At 40.7% G+C, this 23,663-nt stretch overlaps 2 protein-coding genes across 7 annotated transcripts in view; one reads left to right on the plus strand and one right to left on the minus strand.

The window, feature by feature from the left end:
• Positions 1-3,741, plus strand: part of WDR41 (WD repeat domain 41) — a 33,431-nt gene extending 29,690 nt beyond the window's left edge. The window contains exons 12-13 of the mRNA XM_039542836.1: positions 587-720; positions 3,421-3,741. Of these exons, the coding sequence (XP_039398770.1) occupies positions 587-720; positions 3,421-3,573 (287 nt within the window). The 3' untranslated portion in view covers positions 3,574-3,741. The remainder of the gene's footprint in view (positions 1-586; positions 721-3,420) is intronic.
• Positions 3,742-4,030: 289 nt separating this feature from the next.
• The window catches only part of PDE8B (phosphodiesterase 8B), a 165,020-nt gene continuing 145,387 nt past the window's right edge, over positions 4,031-23,663 (minus strand). For 5 of the 6 annotated variants that reach the window (XM_039542831.1, XM_039542829.1, XM_039542835.1 and 2 more), the window contains exons 15-22: positions 22,983-23,028; positions 22,397-22,532; positions 19,253-19,451; positions 17,649-17,866; positions 16,659-16,794; positions 9,419-9,586; positions 6,880-7,009; positions 4,031-6,256 (exon numbers count right to left, since the gene is read on the minus strand). In XM_039542831.1, coding sequence (XP_039398765.1) covers positions 6,141-6,256; positions 6,880-7,009; positions 9,419-9,586; positions 16,659-16,794; positions 17,649-17,866; positions 19,253-19,451; positions 22,397-22,532; positions 22,983-23,028 — 1,149 coding nt within the window. In that variant the 3' untranslated portion in view covers positions 4,031-6,140. The remainder of the gene's footprint in view (positions 6,257-6,879; positions 7,010-9,418; positions 9,587-16,658; positions 16,795-17,648; positions 17,867-19,252; positions 19,452-22,396; positions 22,533-22,982; positions 23,029-23,663) is intronic. The other variant, XM_039542830.1, reaches the window with a different exon arrangement.

The raw sequence follows: 23,663 nt of genomic DNA on the forward strand, positions 1-23,663 counted from the left end.
GTTGACAAGAGCATTTTGGTCCTCAAGTCCCTCTGGGTGATAGTTTTCTGTAGGAAGGAGAATATATAGGTGGATAGTGCAGGAACAGAAACTTGAGCTTGTTACCTGTTGATAAACATGAATGTGTTTGTGCAAGTCACTGAGAAGAGAGATCAGTGCCTCATTCCTCCCTTTCCGTTCCATTTAAGGACAACCAATCAATTTAGGCAGGACAGAGTAGAGGTAAGCCTCATAGCACTGCACTATACACCTTTGTCTCATGGGTTCATTTGGGCAGCTTCCCTCTGTGCTAAACCTTCTTCACTGTCTCATCCCAGTTACAATCCAAGCGGGTAATTTAACTTGTCTGCCATGACAGGTCTACTAAGGGGGACAGTATCTAAAGTTTCTGTTACCCACTGATTTAAGAAGTGTGTGGTCTTAATGCAGGTGCAGAAATGTTTTATTACACATCAGCTGTTGTCTTTTTTGAGTTAAGTGACTATCCCATAGTCCTCTAAGTAAGTATAGTGTTTAATTAGTCAAATATTAATACAAGCCTTTGCCAAAATGAAAAGAAGGATTTTCTCCTTTATGTGCGTCCCAGGGTTTCTCAACATGTGGGGCTTTGGAAGGGCCAACAAACATGCAAGCCAAACTGCTAAAAAGATGCAAGAAAGCACATCATCATATTCCTTGGAGCTTATTGGCGATTTGATTGGGCATTCGTCAGCCGTGCAGGTATGTGGAATTTAGTAAGAGAAACAAAATGTGAATCTTACTTAATGCTGTAATTTTGGTAATGTTTCTTCTTAAACATCTGTAATTTATGACTAGATGGCTCAGGAGACTGGGAATCTGATTGTCACGCTGCAGAGCTGCATGAGGCCGCGCTTTGGCCTTGCTTGGTTCACAGCAAGTTTCTCAAAAAAAGAGAAACCCCGAAGAACATTGCAAAGATGTCTGGGGCAAAATAATGTCTAGATTTATTGTGCAATGTGAGAGAAGTCAAATCCACTGGTGCAAAATCTAGATAAGAATTAGAACAATTACAGCTCCAAGTGGAGAGGTGTAGAAATAGAAGCCATAGAAAATAGCACCTTCTGCATTATCAGGTTTCTTAAGCAACCCTTACTCGAGTCCTCAGAAGATCTCAGAAACTGGCGTTGGGAACCTGGATATGCAGGTTCCAGGCTCCAACTCCAACCCAGGGGGCTGTAATACATAAAACCTGTTAAGCAGCCTGCTGTGCTGTAAGATTTATGAAAAGCCTTTCTTCATCCATCATAAACATTTACAGAAATGTTTCTTTTTGCTATTGATTGAAAGCAATGTTACATGTCCCTCATGTATACAGTGTGATGTTTTATATCTGCCTTTTTAAATCAGGTATCACTCCATGCTATCTGCCCAGTAAAATGTTAGTGATTTATTTTCATTTTAAATAGCTGCACCTCCCCGTGTCTTCATGGTTCTGCAGTCTGACGAACACCAACAAGGGTATCTATTTCTTGTTAGAGAATTTCAGCATAAGAAAGAAACGTTTTGTATCTGGGGAAGAAAGAGTTGGTTGGGGAGGTAGAAAACCTAGTTAAAGGGCCTATTCCATCCCACATCTATCACCAACACTGATTTAAGATAAAACAAATAAAATATATAGTTGTCAGCACTGGGGTGGGGAATTTCCTGCTAGTTGATGGGATGGACTTTTCTATAACCAGAAGAGAGAGTCTGGCAGTGGGCGACAGGGGATGGAGCACCTGATAATTACCTGTTCTGTTCACTCCCTCTGGGGCACCTGGCATTGACCACTGTCAGTAGACAGGATACTGGGCTAGATGGACCTTTGGTCTGACCCAGTATGGCCGTTCTTATGTTCCCTGCTATCTTTACAAACAGGCAAGAAGGTAGAGAATAAGGAAGGGGCAGTCATTGGCTAGAAGACCGTTCTTTTTGGAGTCACTATTACCCCATAGTTGAGAAGGTCTAGTGTAACCACACTTAACGGCAATTAATATATTATTAACCGTTTGATTCTGGAAGTGAGGGTTTTTTCCTGGCATAACATGCAAATCCAGGAGCTTCTGTCCCACTTGGATCTTTGTAACAAAACAAAGCCAAGGATAAAAGGTATCCCTTGCTCTAAACAGTATTTTCCCATGAGTGTATTTGATTTTCATGCAAAAATTCATATTTGCTTAAAAACTCCAGCCACATCCAATTCACAGCAAGCCACAGCCATTTCCTGTGGAGAGTGCATGTGAATCAGTCACTGAAATACCCCATGCCACTATGCACCTGTTTATTCTTCAATAGACTTTATCCAGATTACTGGATCTGTCTTCTGCAGCATTTTGCATGGAGGAAATGTTTAACTCCAAGCAGACTGGAGCTCTTTAAGATAGAAAAGTAGCCTGCATGATGAAAGTTGCCAGTGGAACATGATATCCAAAGCTGTGGGTTTGACATATTTCTACCTGGGAGAGTCCCCATTGCTGGTAACTTTGCTACGGCTGTTCCTGGAGGAGGCAGGCTGTGACAGACTCCTTTGGCTGAATGTTTCCGCAGGACAGAATCGTCCTAATCAGTTGAGGAATCAGGATGTTACAACTGTGAGATAGTTGTTCCTCTGACTGCTGAACTGAATTGTTTTCATATTTTGACAGTTTGACATCTGCTGCTTTGCCATTCCTGGTTCCTTTTACTGTTTGTTGCTTCTTGACTGTTGGCAGATTGTTGATAGTCCATAAAGAGAAGTCTTGAGGGGCTTCCCTTTCTTCACGCTGTATACTTGCCATTAGCACCATTTGTCAGTCCTAATTATCTTGTAAACTCCCTTTCTGCCATTCTTTAGCATTTCTGGCTGGGCCACTTTCCTGTGTCAGTCTGTGTTTGCCTTGGCTAGGCACACTTTGCTGCCTGAAGAAGTTGCCATCTTATCACTTATTGTATGACCTCTACTGATGTGTAGGTCCCCCAGCCCGTTGGCATAGGCCCTGATGTGATGCGGGAGACAGTGTTGCCTAGTGGTTAGAGCACTGTCCAGAGACCTAGGTTCTTTTCCTGGTTCTGCCACTGGCCTGCTGGGTGATCTTGGGCAAGTCACTTGATTGCTGGGCCTCAGTTTCCCTATCTGTAAAATGGGGATGACCTTTGTTAAAATGCTTTGAAATTTACTGATGAAAAATGCTATATAAGAACCAGAGATGATTATTGTGACACAGCTTGTTTTTCTGCTATCTCTGCCTTACATTTTAGTATCAAAGAGTTTACATATGATATGGAAAACTTTGTATGACATCTCACATATGTGGAAAACATTCTGCATTTAAACAGAAATATTGTGGGATCCCCGATGATCCATCTCACACAAAGCTGAAAATAAGCCACTTGCCTAAATCTACATGTGCAGCATGATCATGTTAATGGTTTTCATTGCAGATGTTCCTGTACTTTAGTGAACTTGGCCTGGTGACATGCTCTGCTGACCACCTTATTATTTTGTGGAAAGATGGAGAAAGAGAATCTAGACTGCGCAGTTTAACATTATTTCAGAAATTAGAGCAAAATGATGATTTGCAGCTTAGGTTCTAACTTGGTTGAATAAGTGGTAGATGTGCATGAGCTGTGTATATGTTAGGTATGTGTGTAAAGGAAATTGAGCTATTTGAAAAGTTTAAATATTGAAAACAACATGTATCGTTATGCCTTCCCTTTTAAATGCCATACAATAAAGGTGGTGTCTTTTCCCCTTTCTTTGAATTATTAGTTGCTATTACTCTATACAACCAAAAGAGAATGTTGCATGTTTGAAACAGGGGCCTGCTGCTTCAGCAGAAGTGCCATGTTTGGTCTTTAAGCCATTGACAATAATTGTATTAATTAGAATCTATTGTTAGCATCCATAATTTTTTTTAGTGTAGACATGGCCTAAAGCTTTTATTGCACAAGGTCATCATTCCACTACTAGTTACCTTGCCTAACCCCAATTTTTGTTTATTCATGTGTTTGGGGAAGAGTATAGAGTTTTACAAGTAATAGTGACTGCAGATTAAAGTTTCAGATGAACAAAACTGTAGTTGGGCTTTATTTCTTCAACAGTTAACATTTCCTACAGTAGTGTAAGAGTTTGAAATTGGTATAAAATTTGACAATAGGAAGTAAAACTTTATACAGAACATTTGTAGTCGGAAAACTGATATTGTATTTAACAAACTGAGTTCAAGTGACACGCTTTGAAGTTTCATGGGAGATCCTTCCCCCTCTCTAACAGAAACTGCAACAAGAGTCAAGTCTTTTAGCATATAATTGGTTCAAGATATAACCATTACCAGAACACTTGCTCATAAATGAAAGAATGAGAAGAGCAAACATTTTACAGTATAAAACCTAGAAGTCAACTTATTTGAATAAAAATCCATTGGAAAAAAATGTAATCAGAGCTAAAACTTTGTGTAGTCGTACATCATGGGAATAATGACTATAGACAGTTCACCAAAAACACCATTCTTCAAATATACACAATGCAGCATTATAATACACAGCAAACTGCCTCAGCTATGACAAAAGTAAGATTCTATTACAATTCTAACAAAAATATAGCTTATATACATTTCTCTGCATGGAAATTGTACGCTGTTTCCATTTGTTTACATAACTTGGTACAAAACATAGAAAACATGTTGGCACATTATGTAAGCTTCCTGCAGTAAACTACAATCATCATCATTTTTCCTCCATAGCAGTATGTCTGTTTTCTTTTTACCTGGTTTACTACTTGATACAGCACAAAACAGAGGTATAGAGCTTGTCCAAAGTCCTTTATTTTCTATGAGCAATGCGCTTTATACCTCTTTATATAAAGTCACAGCTTGTAACTCTTGACTGCAGCTTGGAGTGCACAGTGTTAAAAATCAGTAATTGCTGTTAGCTGTTTTGCTAGTATTAAACAAACAAAGTCTAAAATCTGAACTCAGGGTTTGCACAAAGTGGTGATTAAAATGAGATGTATAAAAATATGCATTTGTGCTTTGGAAGCGTTACCATAAATTTCATATTTTAAAACTAATGAAAATACTATGTTCAGTTTCTAACTTATTTACATCTTTTGAAATACTTTTTACATCATCTAATAAAACAGCATATTCTATTAGAGGGGGAAAAAGCATAAGTTATAATGCTGTTATAATTTATAACCTGAAAACTCTTAAAAAGCTACAGGTCCATACTTTATATATATCTCACAACATATGGCCTTGTGTCCATAAAATTTAGATTTAATAAAATCTTAGTGACCATGTGTACAAACAACATTTTATTAAAAAGTTTGTTGATCAATCCCACGCTGTATTGGCTTACATGTAAAATATGACAAAATGTCTCCTGGTAACCTCTGTATGATGGCAGAGAAAAGAGTGAATCGCACCAATTATATGAACCATGATAAGTCCCTTCTATGTAACAAATATAATTAAATCAGTCTAATTTAATTACAACAATCAAGAGTTTATATGGGAAAGGAGAGAAACAGGTTGATCTGTGCAATATGACAGAGGTAAAATTATATTCTATGTTTGATTAATAGCAAACGGTTAAAGTTTGTAGGCAGGCTAGACTGTGTTCCTCTCTAAAAACAGTACGTTTTGAAACTATGAAGCTCACTTGTTCTACTCTAGAACTTCTCTTTAGAAATAAAGTTCTTTAAAAGTTTTACCTACAGTAATGGGGGCAAATTTATGCCGAATTATGGAGGTTTTTACTGTATTTTGTGTTTGATTAACCTATTTGCATTTCACAGGTGACTAGATTACACTTTTTTATGAGAACCATTGGTACATAGTATATTTTAGTCACTAAATAAAATTGCACCAGTTACAAGATTGGACAAATGCATTGAAACAAACTTTACAAATTAGCTTTAGAAATACCTGTTCTGCCACAAAAGGGTAGTTCCAAAGACCATTTATTTATCTCCAGTTACATACCTTGATGCAAAACATTTTTGTAGAATTTAGAGCATTTTAAAAGTGAGGAGTAAAATATTTTCTCCTTGCTGCAGAGTTTCTAAGTTCATATTAAAGGAGACACAGTGCCTCTTGTATCTAATTTAGTAAATGATTCACAGTGTGACTGGTAGATCAAGAGGTTTTCTTCTCTTTGCTTCAGTTGTTGTTCTCTGCTGGAAGCCTGAGACTCTTGCATTTTAACTCATCTAATGTTTTCCAGTGTTTGTAGTTAACAGCCAAGTGTTCCATCAAAACAGGTAGATGTGCAAATGCTGCAATGGACAGAAGGAACAATAGCATATCACAGCTTTGTACAGCATAGTGTTCAGAAGGATAGCACCAGCCTTACTTGGCCTAATGTTTACACTATTATAACCTGGCAGGTGATTGAGTGTAACCTTGCCATCCTTTTACTTGTTGCACTACTACTAAGTAGTGTTATTAGGGGCAAGACTCGGCGCTGTTTTCACAACAACATCACAAATAAGCAAATCCTATTTTTATGACTGGACTGATTTATCAATAATTCTGGTACATGAACAGGAAGATCTATCTTAATTTTCATTTGCTGAGAAGAAATATTCTGCTAAAGGAGAAAGTTGGTAAAAAAACCCTATTTTCATCTTAAATCATTAAACAAGGTGAATAAAATGTTTTATTTTTAAAAGTACTTGATTCTCTGAAATTATCTACAATAAAGTTCAATTTCAGTATAAATAATGCAATTTACACAACTAATATTTAGATCCTCCTGCATACTCAGTATTGACACAGTTACTGAAATGGAAAACAGTAGAAGGAACAGGGCTTGAGATAATTCACGAGAGAATAATATTGAGTTTGTAACAGGGATTTGCTCTTCAACAGAGAAAGAAGAAAATGTAGAACTTCTTACCATCCCAGGCGTCAAACATGTCTGTTATAAAATAATCGATGAAGGATATCTGAGACTTGGGGATGCTACAGGTCTTTCGATCAAATACTGGCATTACAACTGGTAGACCCTGTCTTTTCTCTTCATCTGTCTGTAGAAAACAAAGCTAATATTAGCCTTTAAAAGCTTTGCCTTTGCCGTCCTAGGATGAAGACAAGTGGAGGATTAGGTGAATTTGTAAGTAGGCCAGAACAATAAGTGGTTCTTTAGCCAATCACCAGAACACAAAAATTGCTAACTAGTAGTTTAATGTGACTAATTCCTTTTTTGGGTGGGGGTGGGAGGGAAGAATTACCATGTCCTTGGTTAAAATGGATTAAAATCTACTAGTTCGAGGATCAGGGTTTTTTTGGGGGGGGGGGGACACAAACAAAAAAATCTACTTATAATAAAGTTACTAACCCTCCCACTTTCATTGTGTGGTCCCACTGTCATTGCTGCATTGACCTATCCATGATGCCCTATTCCATAGTCCTAGCTAGAGACCCACTACAGAGCTCTGTCCAGGGTGCACAGAAGAGATATAAATAGGAAAAATCTTTTCCCTTTTCTCTTTTGCCCTTTTCCTTAAGTGTAATTATACTTAATAGTATACATTTTTATAATTATAAAAACAAGACAAATCAGACAAGTCAGGTGCTACCTCATAATGATAGTAAGTACTAATTAAATTGTAACAACATCTTTATTTTGTGGTACTTTTTAATAATATTTTAAATCAACACAAGTCTATGTTAAGAGTTAGGGTTAGAAAGTATCCAGAGGCTTCACTCAGTGGAATAAAGCAGAACACCTAAACATTCTGAGAACTGTCACTATGGTTTCCATTAATAACTGTGCCATATCTCCGATTTGGATTTTGACAGCTGAAATGTATCAACCATCTGTCTCCCGTGCAGCTCGTAGTTTCCTAGAGCACCCTATTTGGGAAATCACACATGGTAAATAATATTTTGCATTGCTACAGCGGTCATTAAAGTGCTTTACGCTAAAGCCAACACCGAGATTGGGATGAGATCACTTCTCTCACCGCTGAAATGTTGCCACTAGTGGAGTGGAACCCAACAGCTTTTTAATAGTCCACAGTTCTTTGGAGGAGGAACTGAAGAGTATTTCATTTTTAGGAAACTGCAAGAAATGTCTGGAGGAGGCATAATGGCATTGAAAGTTAGGAAGGAAAGCAGGGCTCCCGTCCCTTTTCTTATGAAGGCTACCATGGAAACTTTAGTGATCACATGTGGTTGGTCTTACATCATATCTGAAAAATAACACTTCCAATCACATAGTGCTGCATAACCCCATGCTGAGATATTAGTTCAAGTATGACAGAGGGAAAAGTATCCTCTACTGAACACCAAGGTGTCCCTGCAGACACAGAATAATTCTCTACTACCTTCATCTGGGAGAGTGGTTGGACTGTAGAAACGGGATTGGTGATTGTAACATGATGATTAATTATCTCTTGGACTGAGAGGTAACATAAAGTAGAACAATTGAAGTATAAAAGTGCTCTCCAAAGAGTTTCACATTGCAAACCTAATACTAAACTCAGACTGGTGCTACAGGCAGCAGGTCATGAATAAGTCTATGTTTAGTCACGGGTATTTTTAGTAAAAGTCATGGACAGGTCACGGGCAGTAAACAAAAATTCACAGCCCATGACCTGTTCATGACTTTTACTAAAAATACCCCTGACTAAATGGGGGAGGGGGAGAGACTCAGGGGGTGCCACAGGTGCTGGGGAGGGGGTGCAGCCCAGGGAAGTACTGCGAGTGCTGGGGATAGAGGCACAGCCCAGGGGGGTACTGGGGAAGGAGGCGCAGGTGCTCGGGGACGAGTTGCGGCTCCGTGGGTGCCGGGAAGGGGAGTCACGGCCCAGGGGTGGGTGCTGGGAGAGGCTCTTTACCCAGCTACTGGGAAGTGGCGGCCCCAGCTCCCTAGCTCCACGTGCTGCCCCAAGCCCCAGTTCTGCAACTCCCATTGACTGGGAACTGCGGCCAGTGGAAGCTGCGGGGGCAGTGCCTGGCTGCCGGCAGAGGCTGCATGTGGAGCTAGGGGAGCTGAGGGAGAGGAGCTGCCACCAGGTGAGCAGCAACCCCAACCCCGAGCTCTGAGCCACCTCCCCCAAAATTTCTGCTGCTGGGGGTTGGGGGGCCCCAAGACTGCCCAGTAGCAGCCAGTGCGACTGACCTGGGGGCTGCCTGAGCTCCTCAGGCGGCTCCTGGGCCAGCCACACGGGGCTGCTGAAGTCACAGAGTCTGTGATTTCTGTGACAAACACGGAGCCTTAGTCATGAATAGTTGAAGGTTTAGATGTGGGCATGCTTTTCTCGTATGAAACAGATCCTAATAGTGGAAGAAAAGGAGATTAAAAACATTTCTATTTTGAAACTATAGGAATATTAGATGGTCTCTAAAGAGACTAGCACAGAGAGGATGGTATGTGTACATTCATGTGTGAGCTAATAAGATGTATTCAAATAATAATAAAAAAACCATACCTGTGCAAAATATTCCTCTGAAATCCTCCCAGCCCATTCAATACACAGTTCTAAAGGGCGACAAGGATTTGCTACATCTGCACATTTTATCATCATGCGCTTGATCAGCGTCTGGTTCTCTGGAAAATTCTTTACGTTGGGTGCACATTCACAGTCACTGCCCTCACTCTGTAACAGTGGGAGTCCGTCACAGTTTGGTGGCAACATCAGTATTTACAACAAGTATAAACACATCATTGTTTCTCTCCTCTCTGAAACACTTCTAATAAATGCGCACCGTCTCCAATTAGATACATGGTACTCTAGATTCTAGAAGAACGGCCATATTGGGTCAGGCCAATTGTCCATCTAGCCCAGTATCTTGTCTTCTAACAGTGGCCAAAGCCAGATGCTTCAGAGGGAGTTAAAAGAACAGGGCAATTTATCCCAAGATCCATCCCCTGTCATCCAGTCCCAGCTTCTAGCTGTCAGAGGTGTAGGGACACCCAGTGCATGGGGTTGCATCACTGACCATCTTGGCTAATAGCCATTCATGGACTTATGCTCCATGAACTTATCTAATTCTTTTTTGAAGCCAGTTATACTTTTGGCCTTCACAACATCCCTGCAAATGGGATCCACAGGTTGACTGTGCGTTGAAGTACTTCCTTATGTTTGTTTTAAACCTGCTGCTTATTAATTTCATTGGGTGGCCCTTGGTTCTTGTGTTATGTGAAGGGGTAAATAACATTTCCTTAGTCACTGTCTCCAAACCAGTCATGATTTTATAGACCTCTATCATATCCCCCCCTCAAGAGTCTCTTTTCCAAGCTGAACAGTCCCAGTCTTTTTAATCTCTCTTCGTATGGAAGCTGTTCCATACCCCTAATCATTTTTGTTGCCCTTCTCTGTACTTTTACAATTCTAATGGTCTTTTTTGAGATGAGGCGACCAGAACTGCATGCAATATTCAATGTGTGGGTGTACCATGGATTTATAGTGTGGCATTATGATATTTTCTGCCTTATTATTATCCCTGAAGATGTTGTCAGAGGACTAGCCACACTGACTCCAAGATCTCTTTCTTGAGTGGTAATAGCTAATTTAGGCCCATCATTTTGTACATATAGTTGGGAGTAAAGGTGCATTACTTTGCATTTATTAACATTGAATGTCATCTGCCATTTTCTTTGCCCAGTCACCCAGTTTTGTGAGATCCCCTTGTAAATCTTCACAGTCTGCTTTGGACTTAACTATTTTGAGTAATTTTGTATCATCTGCAAACTTTGCTAACTCACTGTTTACCCCCTTTTCCAGATAATTTCTGAGTATATTGAACAGCACAGGTCCCAGCACAGATCTTTGGGGAACCCTGCTATTTACCTCTCTCCCCTGTGAAAACCGACCATTTATTCCTACCCTTTGTTTCCTGTCTTTTAACCAGTTACTAATCCATGAGAGGACCTTCCCTCTTGTTGCATGACTACTTATTTTGCTTAAGAGCCTTTGGTGAGGCTTTCTGAAAGTCCAAATACACTATCCATTAGATCACCCTTGTCCACGGTTGTTAACCTCCTCAAAGAATTCTAACAGATGGGTGAGGTATGATTTTACTTTACAAAAGCTGTACTGACTTTTTGCCAACATGTTACTTCGTGTGTATGATAATTCTGTCCTTTATTATAGTTTCAACCAATTTTCCTGGTACTGAAGTTAGGCTTATTGGCCTGTAATTGCCAGGATCGCCTCTGACAACTTAAAAAAAAAATCAGCATCACATTAGCCAGTCATCTGGTACAAAGGCTGATTTAAGTGATAGATAACATACATAGTTATGGCTATGATTTAGTCACGGAGGCCACAGAAGTCATGGAATCCATGACTTCCAGAGACCTCTGAGACTTCAGCCTGTGGTGACTGGGAGCTGTAGGGTCCCCCTCTGCCTGGCTCCCAGCTGTTGGGGGCATTGGGGCCTTGCAGCTCCGAGCCGCGGGGGACCCTGGAGCTCTGAGCACCAACTGGTAGTGTGGGCCCGGAGCTCTCCATTTTATCACAGATATTTTTAGTAAAAGTCATGGACAGGTCACAGGCTTGCCCTGCTCCACCCACCTGGCACTCCTGCCGGGGAGTGTGGGAAGCCCCTGGGCAGGGGGGAAGGGATGGAGCAGGTTAAGCCCCTGTGCCCGACCCCATTTCCCCAGCAGGACCGCCGGAGGGGGTCTGCAGATGGAAGGGGTGGGGAGGAGCCCCCACTTGCTCTGGCCCAGGGCCCCACAAACCCCTAATCCACCTCTGGGCACAGGCATGGCACAGGCATGTTATTGTGGATTGGCTCCTTACTTAGCAATAAAACTGAGCTCACCATGGTTTTAATGCTGCTCACAAAAGTAATATATTTGTGTAATTATGTCCTCCCTTCTCCCACTACATTCAACTGAGTCAAAAACTGAAGATAAATACTTTTTATCACTAGTGCTGAAATTAATGTCTGTGTGGTTTATGAGGAAATATTTTGCAGTGACAGTTACCAATAGGGGCATTACTCTTCTCTCAATATTTAACAGTTAATTTTATTCAGCATAGGTTTCCCAACAAAGAGCTGCCAAATTAATGCTTCCTCCTAACTGTTGTTAAAGATCAAAAATAGGAAGAGGCACCATTAACAATACCTACAACCTACAACAAACTACTGCTGTGGGGAAAAAAAGCCTATAATATCACTCTTTTCTGTGTTGCAGTTTTATTACTCCCCAAATCTTTGTATATTTTACAATATTCTCTGCTATAAACTGGTGAAATAAAGGAGAGTCAATCAATCAGAGGAAATGCTTTTTATAGCTTAAAAATGTTGATTGAAGAAGAACGTATGAAAAACATTCAGTGGCACATCAGTAAGTGCTAAATCCCTTTAGTACAGGAATGTGAGACTTTCAAAAACACCTCAGGGATTCAGGAGCACAGTGACATTCAGTGGGACTTGTGCACCCAAATTCATGGGGCACTCAATTTTTGGAAAACATTAAAGCTTTAAAAATGGGGAAAAAAATATATGAAAATGGATCTACGCCTGAAAGACTTCAGAATGATTCCAGCTTAAATGAATAGCCAGCACAGAGAGCTACAGCTTCAAGATTTGCATTCAGAACTATGGTTCCTCTCTAAGGAAGTTATGCAGGCTGGGCAACCTCTTCCATGTTTCTACAAGTGGGAAGCTGGCCAAAGCCCAGGCCCCAGCATACCATGCCTAGCAATCTATGCAGCAACTCTGAAGATGGCAAGCAAAGAGGTTTATTCCTAAACATGATATGTAATAATGGCCTTAATTTTTCAAATTGCACTCAGTCATCCAAATTCTACTACAAAATTACACTCCTCAACTGAAAAAAAATCCATTCCAAGCTATTCACCACACCTCCATGAAATAATGGAGGAAGCAGATGTTCCTTGTTTAAAGATATGAAATACACCTCTACCCCGATATAACACTACCTGATATAACATGAATTTGGATATAACTTGGTAAAGCAGCGCTCTGGGAGGGTGGGGGCAGGGCTGCGCACTTAGGCGGATCAAAGCAAGTTCAATATAACGTGGTTTCACCTATAACACGATAAGATTTTTTGGCTCCCGAGGACAGCGTTATATCGGGGTAGAGGTGTAGCTAGATAAGAGGTGTAGCTAGGTAAAAGTGTAAGGATTACGGTTATCATATCTGCCCAGGTATAGTGGTGGGTGCTATCCTTCCAGAAACACTAGGTTAGGTGTAATCTCCTCTCTCCTCTTGAGTTTACAGAAACAAAGCACTTCTGTTCTTCCTATAAACATGGCAAAGTACAGTGGGAAGGATTAGTGTTAAACAGCAATAAAATGGTGGTCCACAAACCTCCTCCCCCAGTTCTGTCAGCTACACTCCTGCAGTTAGAGAAGGGTCTTTACTGCAGATGGGATACTATCTATGGAAAAGTCGTATCTGCTATCTACTCATGTTATTGAGCAGCTGGGGATTTTTAAGACTCTGAAAGAGAGATTTGCCTATTGTCTAACAATTAAACTAGATCTTTCTACATGTATCTGATCATGCCTTCGTGGGGAAAAGCCAGTGTGTGTGGGAAAGGCTGGTGGTAATTTTATTTGCAAGAGTAAAGGAACTTTGAAATTAATAAGAAGAGACGGGAGAAGGACAACTGCCTCCCTGAACAAAAGAGACAAAGTTTAATAAACTTGGAAAATACTACATTTTCAGGGGAGAGAGAGATTAAATCACTGTCCAAAATCCCATGACCTCATAGCGAATGTGTTAATGCATTCTCACAATTGCCCCTTCAAAAGGTATAAAGAATATAACTGGCAGACAAATGGGCCACTTAATACCAGAGTAAATTCACATATCCGTATGTGAACACAGAAAAATCTTGATATGAGCTTGTTTGAAGCATAGAAGCCTAAAGATGTGAGCATTTATTTCCTGAGCATTTGGTGTTGACCTAGGTAAGGTGAGGGGAGTCTTAGATCTAGGTATGTATTTTTTGTGTCATTTACCTTTGATTTGATAGAAAAACAGAAAATTCTAATACACTTATTTTCTTTAAGCAGAGGCTTAAGTAGATTTTGAGGAACTTTGTGGCAGTTGATTATTGGGACACAAACCAAACATTTGGACTTTGAGGAGAGACAAACAGGGATAAGAGGCACCAGACTTGGAGCACTCAGTTAAAAAGCACAGGGCATAAGACCGATCCCAAGAGATGTTGTCAAGAAACTGACGGCAGCTGCTTAAGGAGCACGGGGTGACCATTAGGAGCGACAAAAAAAGAGGGGAACAAAGACAGAATGATAAAAGGGAGGGGGGGTTGGGGTGCAGGCTCTGGCAGAATGATAAAAAGAAAAAGTGAGAATTATTCAATCTTTCTTAAAGGTTCCAGAAACGGGTTTCATTTTAAAATAGTTAAGGCCAAATTGTCAAAAGCTTTTCTAACTGCACATGTAAAGTCTGAAGATGCCTTTATTAATGCATATAAAAATCCACATTTGGGACACAAACTGACCTGATAACTACACACAAATGCTGATTCTGCTCAGCATGTAGAATTTTGCATGCACATATGGATATATTCCCAAATGTTGTTGGTACAGTTAGGAAGGCTTTGAACTTTGAACCCTGGACTTCAGAGAAGCAGACTTTGACTCCCTCAGGGAACTGATGGGCAGGATCCCCTGGGAGGCTAATATGAGGGGAAAAGGAATCCAGGAAAACTGTCTGTATTTTAAAGAAGCCTTATTGAGGGCACAGGAACAAACCATCTCGATGTGCAGAAAGAATAGCAAATATGGCAGGCGACGAGCTTGGCTTAACAGAGAAATCTTCGGTGAGCTTAAACTCAGAAAGGAAGCTTACAAGAAGTGGAAGCTTGGACAGATGACTAGGGGTATAAAAATATTGCCGGGCAGCACAGTATGGGGAGTAGGTGAGCAGCCCTCAGTGGTGAAAGAACAGGTTAAGGACCATTTAGAAAGCTGGACATGCACAAGTCCATGGGGCCAGGTCTAAGGCATCTGAGGGTGCTGAGGGAGTTGGCTGATGTGATTGCAGAGACATTGGCCATTATCTTTAAAAACTCATGGCAATCGGGGGAGATCCTGGATGACTGGAAAAAGGAAAATATAGTGCTCATCTTTAAAAAGGGAAAGAAGGAGAATCTGGAGAACTACAGACCAGTCAGCCTCACCTCAGTCCCTGGAAAAATTATGGAGCAGGTCCTCAAGGAATCAATTTTGAAGCACTTTGAGGAGGGGAAAGTGATCAGGAACAGTCAGCATGGATTCACCAAGGGCAAGTCATGCCTGACTAACCTGATTGCCTTTTATGATGAGATAACTGGCTCTGTAGAGATGGGGAAAGCGGTGGACATGATATATCTTGACTTTAGCAAAGCTTTTTCTACAGTCTCCCACGGTATTCTTGCCAGCAAGTTAAAAAAGTATGGATTGGATGAATGGGCTATAAGGTGGATAGAAAGCTGTCTGGATCGTTGGGCTCAATGGGTAATGATCAATGGCTCGATGTCTAGTTGGCAGCTGGTATCAAGCGGAGTGCCCCAGGGTCAGTTTTGTTCAACATCTTCATTAATGATCTGGATGATGGGATGGATGGCACCCTCAGGAAGTTCACGGATGACACTAACCTTGGGGGGAGAGGTAGATATGCTGAAGGGTAGGGATATGGTCCAGACTGACAGACAAATTGGAGGATTGGGCTAAAAGAAATCTGATGAGGTTCAACAAGGACAAGTGCAGAGTCCTGCACTTAGGACGGAAGAATCCCATGCACCGCTACAGGCTGGGGACCGACAGGCTAAGCAGCAGTTCTGCAGAAAAGGACCTCGGGATTACAGTGGATGAGAAGCTGGATATGAGTCAACAGTTGTCAAGAAGGCTAATGGCATATTGGGCTGCATTAGTAGGAGCATTGCCAGCAGATTGAGGGAAGTAATTTTCCCCCTCTATTCGGCACTGGTGAGGCCACATTGGGAGTATTGTGTTCAGTTTTGAGCCCCCCCCACTACAGAAAGGATGTGGACAAATTGGAGAGAGTCCAGCGGAGGGCAATGAAAATGACTTATAAGGGGCACATGACTTATCAGGAGAGGCTGAGGGAACTGGGCTTATTTAGTCTGCAGAAGAGAAGAGTGAGGAGGGATTTGATAGCAGCCTTCAACTACCTGAAGGGGGGTTCCACAGAGGATGGAGCTCAGCTTTTCTCAGAGTGGCAGATTACCAAACAAGGAGCAATGGTCTCAAGTTGCAGTGGGGGAGGTCTAGGTTGGATATTAGGAAAAACTATTTCACTAGGAGGGTGGTGAAGCACTGGAATGAGTTACCTAGGGAGGTGGTGGAATCTCCATCCTTAATGGTTTTTAAGGCCCAGCTTGACAAAGCCTTGGCTGGGATGATTTAGTTGGGGTTGGTCCTGCTCTGAGCAGGGGTTTGGACTAGATGACCTCCTGAGGTCCCTTCCAACCCTAATATTCTATGAAAGTATGGTCTACAACATCAGATGATTTAAGCTCTTTGGGACAGGGCCTGGCACTATGTTTTCCTGTGTTTGTACTTCGTCTAGCACCATAGTGTCAGGATCTTGATTGTGGCATTTGGGCACTGCCACAGTGCAAATAAATATAAGTCAATGAAAACAACATTTAAATGTTTGCTTGATGCTTAAACAGATCAAAGTCCTTCAGAACAGCAAGCTGGCTTATCTTACATTTGAGTTGGTTTCCTCAGATGCCATAGGCTTGTTAATGCTGTTCACAAACTTGTTCACATGCTCAAAGTGCTTTGTCATTTCTGTTGCCAAAACCATGTCAATAATAGCCTGGCGTAATGTCCGATAATGGTTCCTGAAAGAGAAAAATGAAATAATTTATTCATTCGGGCCATTGCCAGAGTTAACAGTCTTTCTCCTGATCTCCTCACAACATTCACAAAAAGCATTTTGAGACAGAAATCAAACATAAAATGGACTAACTGGAAAGCAACTCTGGGTATGTCTATACTACCTGCTGGATCAGCGGGCAGCGATTGATCCAGCGGGGTTGATTTTATCATGTCTGGCCTAGACACGATAAATCGACCCCTGAACGCTCTCCTGTTGACTCTGGTACTCCACCATGGCGAGAGGTGCAGGCGGAGTCGATGGGGGAGTGTCAGCAGTCGACTCAATGCAGTGAAGACACCGCAGTGAGTAGATCTTATTCATGTAGCTGATGTTGTGTAACTTAGATTGAACCCTTCCCCCCAGTGTAGATCAGGCCTCAGAACAGTGACTGTATTTGCATTCATGTTAGCAGGGGTTTTAGTGGCCTTTACGTAACTTAAAACTAAATCAATAAATCATTCATAAGATGCCATAACCTCAAAATGGATGTGGTAAAGGATCTGTCTGAAATAAGCAGGAACAGGAAGTCACCAGGGCACTCAGAGAAATCTTTTTAAATAACTTGGAGTTATTAACTTGAGTTCTAGTCGGTTGTTTTTTTAAGTAATACCATATTCCACAAAATAATATGAAACATCTTTACATTTCCAAACATATCATTTGGAATGCTGACATGGAGAAGAAAGACTTTTTTTTTTAAATTGTCTATTGTATAGTTCTAGAAGTGATCAAGGCTTTTGTGCGAATTTTCTATATTAAACAAAAGTGGCATCTTCAGTGTATGCAAAAGGAATAAAATAAACACAGCAAGCTAACCTATCAATATTCTTGAAAATGTTGCATTTGTTGTCTTTAGCTGTGAGCTGGAACGCCAATGCTGTATGGTGACTTTCCAATACAGCAGTGTCATTATAAAGTACAGCTAATTCACTTCCTGCATTGCACAGGAAAGAGTTGGTCCGTCCTGGGTGATCCACGTCATGAACTGTGGCAGCTATTAATGCAGCCACCTCATCTAAATGGTCAAGGTTTCCCTGCAAGAAAGAGTAAAACTACCATGATTCATCACGTAGTAAGTAATCACAATAAAATCTTTAGAACATCACTAGGTAAATATCGGAGTTCAAATGTAAGCTCTTCAGAACAGAGGCCTTCTCTCCATGTGTGAGCTTCCCACTCACTGAGTGCTAAGAGTACCTTCTCCCCATCTCAAAACCACTTCTTCCATGCAGCTTTTTTATGGTGTCTTCATCCCAGTGATCTCTATGCACCTTCTTCTGTTGGAGCTGTTGTGCCATGTAGCATGTCTGTCTGCGATGGTAAGCACCTTGTGGCAGGATTTCTATTTTGTGTTTTGCAAAGCACCACGTACAGACCAAAATACTCACGTTCTACAATTTCCATCGAAGAATTAAATATCATATTTCTGCCATTGACTTAAGTAAACTGAGATGTAGCAATCCCATTTAAAAATTTAATTTCTGCATCTGTCTTTCAGTTGATTTTGACCATATAACTACAAAATATTTTGGGGTAAGGAAACCAGATAACCAAATACTAACTTTTTCCTTTTGCTAGAAAAATGGCTGAAGATGCCATTTTTCAAAGGGTAAACAGAGATTGTTTCATAATTGCTTCAGCTACATTTCTGTGAATAAAGAAATGTTTCTAGAAGCAAGGGATTGGCAAGGTCATTCTATCTAGAAGCCTTATAGCATTCAATTTCCTAAAATAACCCTGGAGAAAAAATAATGCCATTACCACTCCTGATCAGTATTCTCTCTGTATGAACCTAGGTTTATCACATATATCTTCGCGTATATTTCTTGACACCCTCCCCAAGCAAAATTTTCAAGAGATTACAGCTGTTGCTAATGAAGGGTGTGATCCTGCAATAACTATTTGTTGAGGGTCCATCCACAGCCTCAGAAACTTATAATCAAAGAGATGATGCCACAGCACAACTGGTTGCTGAGCTCTGTGCCTTTATCCTCCACACACAACTATTTCAAATTTAATGACATCCCGGCACACCACAAGATCCATTGTCTACAGCCAAACAGATCAACAGAGCAAAGGATAAATGGACACAAATCAGACATTAGGAATGGCAATATAAAAAAACTGTAGGAGAACACCTCTGATACTTATTCACATTAATAGTCCTATGGACTTCAGAGAAATTACTTGCGTCAGCAAAGACTGCAGGTTAAAGGCTAGAGCAGATATGGGAAGCTAGGAGCATTATGTGGTGGTTGCAAAGATGCCCAGCTCAACTGTGTGACTGTCAAGTACAAATATGTTATTTGTAACACGAGGCTGTCATGGACACATCTGTTAATGAACAAATAATCTGATTAGTCCTAAAATATGTTTATTATTCAAGGGTCAAAGTAAAGAATTCACAATGGAAGTTGTACCTTAACTCTCTCCTTTCCGAGAAAGAATGCAGTAGCGTGTAAAACATCTGCTGCATGTGTGGAGTTGTGGTACGAGTTGGTGGAGTGGTAGTTGGCTTCAATCACCTGGAACCAGGCTCGTAGTGTTGCTTCTGAACAGTTTAAAAATTCACAGACCCCAAACCGGGCAAAAATTTTTAAACCCAAATAAACTAACGGCCTGGAAAACAAGTAAGGAGACAAGTATCATGGAAATGTAGCAAAGTAGAAAAAACATACACATGCGTGCAAACAAATTAACACTTTCTATTGTGCATCATGTCTCCTGTTCGGCACCTTCCCATTTTTTAAAAACAAGTGTAAATAGACACCATTTAGTTTATCACATGATGATTCTTCTTTAAGGCTCTGGTCAACCAGCAGGTAGTTTATTACCCATTCTGTCACTCTTTAATCTGCTATGAAAAGCATCACAGAGCAAACAGTGTTGCCAACTCTTATGATTTTATTGGGAGTCTTATGGTGCTTGGTGTTTTTCTTAAAACCCCAGCCCCTGATGTCTTCTGATTATGTGACAATCTCAGCTTTCATTAAAAAAAAAATGTAATCCTTATGGTCTTTGAGAAAAAACTTGAAAACATGACCCAAGTGTATCCAACAGTTCAAAACCCAGTGGCAAATGAAAAGAACCCTGCTATTGTTTTTTTTTTTAAATCTCATTATTTTTGGGGATCTGACTCATGGTTTTTAAATGCCTGAGGTTGGCAATACTGTTTATCAACACTGCTCTGAATAGCTTGGAGCCTAAAGCCATTCCTTCCCTATAGAGATGATGGACCACACTGATGAGATATCGAATGCATAAATTGTGCCTGCTTCGGGAGGACAGGACCACTTTTGGGGAGAGGAGCATGGGAGCCCCATACACTGCTCAGCTTTTGAATTACTGTATTGATGCAGGACCAACTATAAGGCTCTTTAATCTAGTAGATAAAGGCATAGCAGGAACCAATTATAAGATGTTAAAGCCTAGCAAACACAAATTAGAAATAAAGGCACACACTGTTAACAGTGAGAGTGATTAACCACTGGAACAAACTACCAAGGGAAGTGGTGGATTCTTCATCTCTTGATGTCTTCAAATGAAGACTGTATGCCTATTGTAATAATTGGGGCCTGACCTACCTACCCAAAGCATGAGCTTAACTGTGAGAATGTGGATAAAATTTTATAGAATGTCATAATAGTTTATAACAAACGTTGATGGGAAAAGGAATGAAAAGGAGACACTCTAAATTAATCCAAACAAAGAGGCCTACTGATCTAACTCAAGGACTGTGCTGAATTAAGTCTCGTGAACAAGAGAAGTGTGGGACCAGAAACCAATGGACCAAACTTGGTGTTGGAAATCAGGCCGAACTGATGGACAAGGGCTATTTCACCCCTCACTTCCTTTTGGGGTCCTTAAAATAAAAGTAGCTGGCTGTCTGGGAGGCAGAAATACAAGAAGGAAAGAGCTCAACCATAATAGCTGGCACCCTCACTATCTCCTGAGATCCACTGTGACACCATAGGGCCTTTGTCATCCTGATCTTGAGAAATGATCTCATCAGCCAGAAAGAAGGAGCCAGGGACATGCTGTTCAGGATCTAACTATCCAGTGGCTAGATCCTTAACACTATTTGGAGTGTGAGACTTTGATTCCTGCCCCCTCCCTCACGGTGTCCTTTTCCTTCCACACCTTTTTTCTTCTCTTTCCTATCCCTCTCCTTTTGCCTTCTGCTTAATAAGAGAGTCTGGCTTAACTGGCCAAGACTGTATATTCTGCAGCATTTCTGTAAGCCTGTGACCAGAGAGGCAGCTAAAAGCAATGTTCTAAACAGCCCAACACCACTACCAGTTTGCCAGGTCATCAAGTGGCTAATAAGACCATGCACTTTGACTGCGTTTCTCCAGCAGCAATGCTGAAAGTGACAGTCAGCACCAGAGACAGAAGCTACATTTTCTTTCTGTGCTGTTCTTTTCCCTCTTGTGTGTATTTGTCTTGTTTTATCTTCTAGGAAACAGAATCAGACTTCAACAGCAACAGCAGCTCATCTCCACTAACTTTCTCCTCTTCTCCCAAAAAAAAGGACAGTTTTTACCATCTCTAACACAACCTAAGACACTGTCAGACAGGGGATGTGTTTCCTTCTAAAAACTCCGCACAGCTCAGGGAATGGGAATCAGGGATGTGTTCAAATGAAAGACCTGCATAATAATTTACATTTGAAATGCTTTAACAGTTTTTTCCTTCTTTTTCTGTAATGAAAGATTAAAAAGCTCTTTAATGGTGTGTTTTCACATGGGACTAAGCAGGCCAAGGCTCTGACCTTAAAACCCTGAGCTATGTTTAACTGTTTATTGTTGTACAGTGTCAGGGTCACGTTAACACCTTTGACTCTCTGGGCCCATTTATTCCATCAAAGTTAATACAACATGCCTTTCTGGAAGGCGTCCTTTAGTGAAGCACAAATTATTCGGCTCAATAGAGGGCTAGCTCGGTAAAAGTGTATGGTCTGTGTTATACAGACTAGATGATCCAATAGTCCCCTCTGGCCTTAAAATCTATTAATCTATTGGGCCCAGTACCATTTGCTCCCCTCCACCTATTTTTTTAAACCCCTGACACAGACCTGTCTCAGAGCCTCCTCTAATGGGGGTTTGCTGTTACCTGCAGCACCATGAGCAGCCTTCAGATACAAAATACACCTCAAAATCCTTTGTGGAAGAGTTGGTAAAAAAGGATTCAGTGGGGGCATTTAGAAGGTAAAGGCAGCAGAGTATTCCGAACAGAATGTTGGAGAGGGAATTGGAGCAGGTAGGGGACAAGATCAATTGATGAGGAAAGAATCCTGTAGGCCTGTGGGTGTTGAGAAGAAGAGACTGACAGGGTGAGGTGTCTGTACCCTTAGCATGGACAGGGACTCTTTCTGGCCAGCTGTACTTGATTTCTGAAAACAGCATATTGACCTGTTTGCAAAGGAGTACAGTGACAACACACACAAGGGAGGGTCTCTCTGAAAGACCTACAGCAAAATACATAGTGAAACACACAGGGTTCCTTTGTGCCATAGCTCACTTGACAGCTTCATTTATGGGTATGGATGTGGCAGCTTTCTGTACCTTTTATTTGTAACAGCCTCCAGTTCAAAAATATTAAAGTCCCAGCTTTCTTCGTTATCAAGTAACTGTGCAATACAAGGTGGTACATCGTTGACGGTAATTGGCACTGAAAGGTGACTATAGCTTTGGTTCATGTCTGTCAAAAGAGAATTTGGGAATGAAATTAATTATGGATTTTTACAACTTTTATTTTATTTGCAGGATCCTTATTAGAAATGAATTCCTTCTGAAGGCACCAAGTTTAGAAATAATTTCAGGTACTGTAGTTTTTACATAAGTTTAGACATATATCAAGAAAAGCAAACAAATCGATAACTTTTTATGGTTAATTAATAATTATTAAATAATTAATATTTTTCTTTTTAATTCTTTTCCAGTCTGGTTTCTACATTTCTCAGATACATGTTGATTACTTGAACCTGCTTCAGTTCCAGACTAGAGACATTCTAACACTTGCTCTCAGATTACTGGGAAAACCACTTCCAAAGACAAATAATCAAATTGCAAACTAGCTTGGAATTCTAAATCAATGTTTGCAGACAATGAAACACAACACAGGCAAAAAAAGTTTAACGTGGAAACTTACTCTTAGAAAATACATACTCATTTCCTGACAGTCTTCTCAAGCCATCCTGAAATAAAGAAAGATTCTATAAGTTGTAGGAAACCATTATCAAGTATAAAGAATGATTTACACCGTTTCCCCATAGGAACTAGCCCTGGGTACCCAAAATATTGGTCATGTTTTGGTGAGTGCCTCAAGCAGCATATAGAGGTAGAAGTAACTACCAAGGGACTTAGAAGCTCCAACTTCACTTTCTTGGAGTTGAAAAGTTTGATAAACGTGGTAACGGCTACTGCAAGATTTCCTTTTTAATGACACAGGTCTAAAAGCAGGGGCACTCAAACTATTGAATACCACTGGCAGGAGGTCTCTAGAAAGGGTATTATTTGATCAACAATGTAATGGCCTCCTCTCATCCCCTTTCACTGATGGTTGCATGATTTTTTTTTAAATCGAATTCACATTTCACTTGTTTTGCATGTCAGTTATGCTATTTCCACAAGCGACCCATTCTGGGGCTCCAGACCAGCATTTGTAGGAAGAGGGTTTGAGATATTCCACTATGAAAATCCAGTGCAGGTTTGGTGCATAGGGCAGTCTGGGCATGATAAAAGGATTGAAACAAGGGCTCCTTAGCAGGTCAAAGTTCAGTTTTACAACTCTTGTGTAGTCACTAACTGAGGCAGGTGTATAATAATTCTT

This window comes from Mauremys reevesii, linkage group 6 (assembly GCF_016161935.1).
Source record: "Mauremys reevesii isolate NIE-2019 linkage group 6, ASM1616193v1, whole genome shotgun sequence".
In the NCBI taxonomy this organism is placed as follows: domain Eukaryota; kingdom Metazoa; phylum Chordata; order Testudines; family Geoemydidae; genus Mauremys; species Mauremys reevesii.